At 40.7% G+C, this 9,265-nt stretch overlaps 1 protein-coding gene across 1 annotated transcript in view; it reads left to right on the top strand.

Moving 5' to 3' along the window:
- LOC116388233 (zinc finger protein 239-like) overlaps positions 1–3,244 on the top strand; it is a 4,576-nt gene extending 1,332 nt beyond the window's left edge. Inside the window, exon 2 of the mRNA XM_031855916.1 lies at positions 2,464–3,244. Coding sequence (XP_031711776.1) covers positions 2,464–3,244 — 781 coding nt within the window. The remainder of the gene's footprint in view (positions 1–2,463) is intronic.
- The last annotated feature ends 6,021 nt before the right edge of the window (positions 3,245–9,265 follow it).

Below are 9,265 nucleotides of genomic sequence, written 5' to 3'. Positions count from 1 at the left end.
GTGTGTGTGTGTGTGTGTGTGTGTGTGTGTGTGTGTGTGTGTGTGTGTGTGTGTGTGTGTGTGTGTGTAGGAGGGGGTGGGGGGGTTCAACCTTAACCTCCAGGTTCCTGAGAGCAGTCTCTAGACGAAGTTCATTACTTCAAATTGTGTCATTGTTGTTATCGTCACATTTCAGTTTCATCACCTTTACGTGGATGTTCTCTCCGGCTGACTACCGAGGTGGAGTGCTATTGGTTCAGAGACGATGGTGCACGTCCACGGTTACGTTGTGGCTGCTTCTGAAGGTTCTATACACTTTTTCTACGGTGGCAGGTTTACGTACATTAGTCGACTATAACTGCCCACATGATCACATCTCAGCCGCACTTTATGGACGATGCAGGTTCTTTGAATACTTCTTAACAATGTTGGTAGTGACACTTTTTTGCCATGTAAACTATTGATGACCTCATTGCTGCTGGTGCGTTGTGTCTTTACATTTTGTGTCGGCATGTCTGTTTGGCAGTGGTGTATAAAATACTCAAAAGCCATACTTGAGTAAAAGTAAAGATACCTTACTGGAAAATGACTCCAGTAAAAGTCACCTATTAGAATACTACTTGAGTAAAAGTCTTAAAGTATCTGATATTTATTGTACTTAAGTATCAAAAGTAATTTTCTGATATTAAATGTACTGAAGTATTGAAAGTAAAAGTACAAGTAAATACTTTTAATAAAAAAGCAAAGGGTCAGAATTATGAAGTTTATTCTTTTAAGTGCTGTGGCCACCATGACCAAGGACATGGAGCTGTGTTGAAAATAATTGGGTTGGCTGTGATCCATCCAGGAGCAACAATGTTCAACATAATATATTGTACATAAGTATACTTTTGCATCTACTATGAACTTATTATCATACTTCTCCGTAAAGCAATATGACGCTATGAAGGAGTTGTAACAGTGCGTTTATAAGTATGCTCATTCCGACTATAGGATGTAGAGGGCAAATGCATAATATTGTGTTCAGCAAAAAATATCCACTTGATGCATCAGGTCAGTGTTTTGAGAAAGGACACCTGCCTTGTAAACTCCTATGGGCCTGATTTGAACACAATAGGCAAAGGTGAATCTGCAAATGGCGACTGCTACCATCATAACTCCATCTGATCATCCACAAAATGACTCAAGTATCAAAACATGATCAATACTAAAGCAGCAACCCAGTCATTACTTGAAACTGAAAAATGTCCTGTTCATCTTCAAAAGAAGTTGGTTTTCAAAATTGCGAGAATTCAGTCTCGCTCTTCTTGGGCTGAAGACTAGTCCTGCCATGCTAAATAGCCTTTCACAGGCCGCTGAGGCAGGTAGAGGTGTGTTCAGCTTCACAGACAGCTTGCGCACAGCTGGGAAGGATTTCCCTAATGCTAACACTAATGCTGCGCTCTCGCGGCTCCTGTCAATCCTATGGTGTGGTGGCTAGCTAACGTTAGCCAACTAGTGCTGCACAACTGTCAACACTTCCTCAGCTCACTAACTCGCTAGCGATCCACGGGTGTTGGTCTTCGTCACCACCGTCGTTTGTTGCGGGAGTAGCAGGTGCTTCCATTTCTGCTTCCATCATGAAATCAGTCATCGTAGAGTGGAATTATACTAATGTAGTCGCTCGCTAGCTATAGCATATAGCATCCTGGGCATCACTGGGAATCAAAACACCGCGGCTTTGAGAGCACTTGTTTTGCGCATTAACGTGATTAACCAATGATTTAACTTGCAAGCTAGGACCACTGATTCACCAAACCTGCTTGCTTGCAGTCTCTGTTCCACCACAGTCCCTGACGTTGGTCTCATGATTCATTTTTTTTCTAAAGATAGATTTGATTTTGTAGTGAGTAACGAAGGTTTCAGGGGAAATGTATCGGAGTGAAAGTATCAGTTTTCTTTGCAAAATGTAGTGAAGTAAAAGTAAAAGTCAACAGAAATATAAATAGTAAAGTAAAGTACAGATATCCAAAAAAACAACTTAAGTACAGTAACGAAGTATTTCTACTTCGTTACTATACACCACTGCTGTTTGGTAACTGTGCACAGGGAGTGTAAGAGGGAATGATGGCAGGAAATAAAAGTGTATGTACAGGAGACTATCTGCTCAGTACTAATATTTTTTTGTAACGTCTCTGTGTGTGTTTACTGTTTTCCTGCAGACGTCCAGCAGCTGTTGGTGGTTCAAGGAGAGGTTCCCCCTGAGCAGCAGGAGTCCAGTCTGGACCAGGAGGACCCAGAGCCCCCACACATTAAAGAGGAACAGGAGGACCCAGAGCCCCCACACATTAAAGAAGAACAGGAGGACCCAGAGCCCCCACACATTAAAGATACTGATGAGAAGACAGGAGACTCTTCTGACAGTGATGATTGGAAGGAGACCAGAGAACCTCAGTCAGGTTTAAACTCTGTGAAACCTGATGAAGTCCATGTCAGTGATTCAAGACGTAGTGCTGGTGGGAAACTATTTACATGCTCTGAGTGTGGGAAAACAACTGGCAGGAAATCAGATCTGAAGAGACGCATGAGAACCCACACAGGAGAGAAACCTTACAGCTGCTCAGTCTGTAAGAACTCTTTTAGCGACCACACACATTTACAGAGACGCATGAGAACCCACACAGGAGAGAAACCTTACAGCTGCTCAGTCTGTAAGAACTCTTTTAGCCGGCACTCATCTTTACAGACACACATGAGAACACACACAGGAGAGAAACCTTACAGCTGCTCAGTCTGTAAGAACTCTTTTAGCCAGAGTTCACATTTACACGTACACATGAGAACCCACACAGGAGAGAAACCTTACAGCTGCTCAGTCTGTAAGAACTCTTTTGGCCAGAGTTCACATTTACACGTACACATGAGAACCCACACAGGAGAGAAACCTTACAGCTGCTCAGTCTGTAAGAACTCTTTTAGCCGGCACTCATCTTTACAGACACACATGAAAACACACACAGGAGAGAAACCTTACAGCTGCTCAGTCTGTAAGAACTCTTTTAGCCAGAGTTCACATTTACACGTACACATGAGAACCCACAAAGGAGAGAAACCTTACAGCTGCTCAGTCTGTAAGAACTCTTTTAGCCGGCACTCATCTTTACAGACACACATGAGAACCCACACAGGAGAAAAACCTAACAGCTGCTCAGTGTGTGATGGAAGATTTCGGAGCAAGTCAGCTCTGAAGCGCCACATAATTGCTCATACAAGAGACAACCTTTAGTGCTTCTGTTTGTATACGAAAGGTAATTCTGACACACCACACAACGCAGGGGAGTAAGAACAATTTTGTATAATTTCCACAATAACCACAAGTTCTAAACATTCTTTCATTGTTTGAGCCATCACATGTATAATTCATAAACATCCATTTCATTGTGTTACGTACTGTAGGAGGAGCTACAGTGTGTTTTTATTGAACAATGTGGGTTTTTCATTGTTGCAGGTTTTTTTTTTTTTTATTAATGTCATTTTGTGGCAAATATTCTATTGTGTTCTTATCATTGAAGATCATTGGTGCATTTCCTGTAAGGTCCACTAATGAATGGACTGCATTCATACAAATGTGCATTTCATCTTTCTCTGTTCAAAAGGTAATTCTGACACCACATGGCACATAACGCAGGGGAAGAAATATGGTGCTTTTTTCCTATTGCTTTAACTTGAGAGCATTGATTATTGATTCCACGTTCAGATTTTGAATCGTTTCCTCTTGCTTCTTTACAGAGCGTTTAGTGTCTTTTAGGGTTTAGCTTCTTTTTTTTTGCCGCACAACTGGACTGTTTTAGTTAATTCTCACTGCTCTTATCAGCCATGTTTGTAGCTGACTATGACTATTGACTTACATTCATTAAATGTCCAGAAACACAAGTCTAAGTAAATGCTTGTGTTGTTCTGTATCTGCGTGTTCTGCAAATAAGGACCATATCAACTGTAAAATAAGACAATATGTTGTGCTGCATCTCTTTGTAGTCATTTTGAGGCTCTCTGTGATCATTTTGTTTCTCTTTGTACTTGTTTTAGTCTCTTTGTAGTTTTTTGTGTCTCTTTGTAGTAATATTGTGTCTCTTTGTGGATGTGTTGCCCCTTTTTGTTCTAGTTTTGTGTTTCCTTCTCGGCACGTTGAGTCTCTTTAAATGACATTTTGTCGGTGAAGGCCAGAGGGTTCCCCTGACACTGACAGCCCCTGAGCTTGTACATAATTGACGCATTCTTTGATGCGTCCATGATTGTAGCTTTGACAAATGTATGAACAAAAATAAAAAACAAATGTGTGGCCATATGTGCAGAGAAGCAGCTGTCAATGAGGAGCCATGTAGGTGTGACATGCAGGATGTTCATGCTATTCCCCCAGATCTTCCAACCAATTAGACTCTAGTGCAGGCGTGGGCAAACTACGGCCCGCGGGCCATATACGGACTGTTGGGCTTTTCAATCCGGCCCATCGAATATTGGCACAAAGTTGTCAAAATTAGAGTAAAGGCCGCATTCATTTTACCTTTTTCCTGCAATATTTCTATCCAAAGAGCTATTTTGTCCTATTTTTCACCAAATAAAATTCATCTGGAGCCGCAAAAGCTATTTGAAATCACAGCTTATAAAGTTTTATATATATTTATATTATATTTACAAAAACTATAGTTTGTTGTATTTATGAAAATATAGAACAAGAATAAAGACAACTCTTGACATTTTATTGCTATTTTACCTGTCAGAACAATATCAAACTCTTATGAAGAGGAGAGCTTGCTGCAGCAGTTGAGAAATCGCTCTTTTTCGCTCATCTCCAGCGTGACACTTTTCAGCAAATGCTGTGTGCTTGTTCTGGGAGCATTTCGCTAAAAGGGAACTCAATAAAGTATCTTACAGTAGCTTAAAGGCTATAACATGTTTTACCTCAGACAGACTGCCAGTCGCTGCTCTGGCTCAATAGGATGCTGGTAGTTGGTCCTTTGCCTGCGTGAATCTGTTCAAACCTTTTAATTAAAAAGTGCTGCAACAGTCGCAAATACGCATCTCTGCTGGTGTTAATAGTTTCGTTCCAAACTATTCGCAGGCTCCTGTTGCGTAAAGTCCATAATAGTGTACAGCCTGTTGGGTATTTAAACACAGCAGAGCTTTGAGCTAAATGCTAACATTAGCATGATTACATGCTCACAATGACAATGCTAAGATGGTGAACTTTAGCAGGTATAATGTCTGTTTTTAATGACATTTGTTTTGCAGATGTTTGCTTGTAAACCAAACATTTAGACAAAGTGGAAATTTGACCTGAAGATGGTGCTCGAGGAAAAGTCAAGAGATTGCCAAAGTAGGGCGGCTACACGTCTTTACGTTTTATTCCTAATTTCCCAATGACCTCGTGGGGGCCGCACGGCAACAGCTCGCGGGCCGGATGTGGCCCGCGGGCCGTACAATGCCCAGGTCTGCACTAACAGCTACAGCCGGAGCCTCAAGACTCGCCTCACCTAATGTTGGCTAAGCCCTTCGTTCCAATGAAGGGAAATCTTAAGGCTTCAGCACACAATCACATTTCAGACAATAGCGTGCTTTCAACTTTGTGGCAGTAGTTTAGTGAAGATCCTTTCCTGCTTCAGCCTGACAATGGCGCAAAGCCAGATGGATAAAGAACTTGTTTTCCCAGTTTATTGTGGAAGGAGTTGACTGGCCTGCACAGAGCCCTGACCTCAAACCCATCCAAGAATTTCGGGATGAACCTGGAATGCAGACTGAGTAAATCCCTGAAACCAGGATCCAATATCTTGTGAAAATCCTTCCCCCGAAGCACTGAGATTGTTTTACAGCGGCGTGTTTTTCAAATGACATGTTCAACAATCAGATACTGTATTTGCAACAAGTGTTCACATACTTTTGGTATATTATCATCAGCAATCTTTCTGAAAACACATATTAATTCTCAATGGGAGGTTAAAGAAAATGAAAAGAAAATGTTTGTGCGTTGTATGCTGAATTTCATGAAACATGTCTTTAAGACCCCATGTGGACGTGGTGTGATGGTGCTTCACCGTTTAAAGAGAGGTCTGAATACACAAATGATCTAAATCTGCAGAGTCAAAACATTTTGCAACCGTCTCAAATATTTCTCCTGGCTTCAGCTTTAAACATAAAAAATAGAAAAAATGTATATCATTTTAATTCTGGACACGTTCATTTCAGTCTCATTGCAGAAGGGAATGGATTTGAGAGGTAGAGGAGACCAGAATGTAGCATGCTGGATACGGGACACCAGGCTATGACGTAATTGATGTTAGAGGGAGCGATTTCATCCACATTTGTGATCCATCTGTCGGACGAGCTTTCTCTGAGTCTGTAATTTTCTTCCTTTCCACAGTTGTCTTTTACACAGTCCATCCTCTACCGTCCTCTCACTTTTGGTTATCAGCATGTTAATGAGGTGACCTGGACACTTTCAGATAAGGAGATGACTTCCGCCCTGGTTATGTCTAGAAAGACTAACTGCAGCTGTAAGGGGTTTTTCTTCAGGAAACATGAGGATCTGAATCAGTTTTTATCAGATGTTTGAGAAAAAATGACTCCTGTGCAAATTCAAACCGTACAAATTGTTTTGTCCAGTGAACAGAGGGAAGATTGAGTTCAAAGGATTGTGTTCATTAGTTTTTGCTTTTATTCTGACCCAACGAATTTCCGTCACTCATCTGTTTGCTATCCTGGCTGTCTGTGTTCGTGTATGCAACAAGAAAAAGCTCCAATAAATAACTGAAAGGTTCCAGAATGTGTCCTATGCAGTGCATGCCGAGGTTATTGTTTGCATGACACATTTATGACATGTTATCCTCAGTATGTGATTGGCTGCCAGAGGGCTCAGCAGGCTACATCCCCTCTGGCCCTCCGCCCTTCCTCTGGGAGCACCCGGGACCACCGCCTCATGTTCTCTGATGTGAGGAAATCTATTTTTGCAGAAGAAATCTATAATCTATCCACGACATTGTAAGTGTATACAACACTGTTGTAAAACTCAGCTCAATATGATGAAACATTATTTCATCCTGCTTTTTCATTTAATTCTGGTGTTTTGTTTTATTTCACACCGCAATTTTCCTTGATGACCACTTTATTTATTTATTACGTAATGTACAAATTACTTACAAATAATGGTAGAATTGCTTACAAGGACTCCATTGATGTAGAAACTAATTATTTACAGGTCATTTACAAATGATGTGTTGATGAATAGCACACGGATAATGATTAGCTTATCATTAATTGAAGATTATAAAAGTGAAATTGTTTGAATAACTGTAAAATCAGTGGTGGCCTAAACGTTAAAGAAACAGGCATACGACCAGATTGTCGCCAGTTTGATTCCTGGACCAGCAGGAGAAATCTGGGAGGGTAAAGTCAAAGAGCGGCACTGATTCAATACCCAGAGCAAGGCCTTTAATACCAAACTGCTCCAGATTATACTGTGTAACATGTGAATGTGCACGGGGTGTTTCCAGAAAAAATAAAGCAGTGCTCTCAGTGAAACTTCCCTAGATAAATAACAAGAATAGAGTGATGCGTAGGCCACACACCATCCTGCTGAAGAGTGCCACCTGCAGCTGAAACATTAGAAAGCTGCAGTGTGCATTTTGAGAGGCTATGGCTTTTCTGCGTGATAAGAGACAATTCTGTAATGGGCAGCGATGAAACATTAATGTGCATTAATTCCAGTAATGGGTTCAGTCTGTGCTCACTGCGTGCTATAGATTCAACAACAAGACACGTACAGTACATCTTCATCCATGTATGCAAAGAGGGCCACAAATTATTGATGTCGTCTCCGGAAATAGACCAGCAGTGAATTGGACTCGGAGCACGAAATATAGGTTGCGTGACGTGACCTCAGACACGTTCTGATGACCTGATTCTGTGTGTTGCGCTCTACATATTGGAGCTTTCTGATTGGCTCAGTCAAAAGTTCACAGCATGTATTTAACACAATTTGTGCAGAGAAGTTTGTGTGCAGATCAAAAACATGCGGCTGCAAAGATATAGCGATTACAGATTGGATGCCATGGTTACTATACTCCACACCATCGCCATCCTCCTTCACACATTGTTGTCAGGGTAACGACTGCTTCGGCGGAAGGGCGCACGTGACTTAGGTGAGAATGCGTTACAGGGACTCAATGATATGTAGAGACAGGCCCTATTGATCTGGTCTAGCAGGCATTGAGTGACACTAAAACGTGCCGGGATTATGATGCCAGGAGCCCCGTAACCCCCCGCTTCACACTTGACATTGTACATCAACTATGATTAGTTACTTTATTTCCTGTCAGGCGTGTCAGCCTAACAAGACCAACAGGCCTGGAATATAAAGGGTTTGTGTGACTTTTACAAAAAAGGGATAACCTTGCTGCATAAATTTGCATTTTCATTTGGAAATATCTGATTTGATATTGAAACTGTTCCAATGTTAATACTTCAAAATTCAGTTAAGATGATTGAGATTAGTGCTGTTTGTGCTAGATAAGAACAAACACATTTCACCCATGAAATAAAAAAATATATGTGGGAATGTAAAAGCTGTTAGGTCTGTCTTTTATAACATTTAAAGTTGAAGAAACACCAAACGTGCAAAGAGTGTCAGTTTAAGATCATGACTGTCTGGACAACTCAAGGAAAGGCTATGCTACTGCTATCTAGAGAAGTATTTACACAACAACCACACAATAAAGATGTTTGTTTCCCAAGTTGCGACTCTTTAGTTGAGCCAATTAAAAAATGGTAGCCTGACATTACGTTACACCATACTCAACTTGTAGTTCATTCATCTATATTCATTTCATTTTCAATCATTTCATCGTTTCAAGTGTTTAAAGGCTATTCCCCCACTAACTTTATTGGAACATGTGTATCACATACAGGTGACATAGGACCAAGACATCCACAGGGCTTTTTCTCAGCAAACATGTTGCATGAAACCTTTTCATGTTTTACTAGGAAACGCACGTGTTTCTAATTAGATGTTCTACTCAAGTGTTACAGTAAGCTACAATGGTCTCTGTGAAAAAGGCCTACGTTATACATATGATGGCAAATTAAGCAATACAATGTCAATAAAAAGATATTGTTAAAATAAAAAAGCAACGTACACATTTCTTATTATTGATAAACTGAATGTCATTTCAGAAATGAATCAATGAAAACTCAAATAATTCGTTTCTCTGCATGGAAAGAACAAGGACGTCACTTTGGGCTTTGATTAGCTGGACTG

The sequence above is a fragment of the Anarrhichthys ocellatus genome, unplaced genomic scaffold (assembly GCF_004355925.1).
Source record: "Anarrhichthys ocellatus isolate YVR2014 unplaced genomic scaffold, GSC_Weel_1.0 scaffold16, whole genome shotgun sequence".
In the NCBI taxonomy this organism is placed as follows: domain Eukaryota; kingdom Metazoa; phylum Chordata; class Actinopteri; order Perciformes; family Anarhichadidae; genus Anarrhichthys; species Anarrhichthys ocellatus.
The sequence above is the reverse complement of the archived record's forward strand: the minus strand, read 5'-3'. Positions and strand labels throughout refer to the sequence as shown.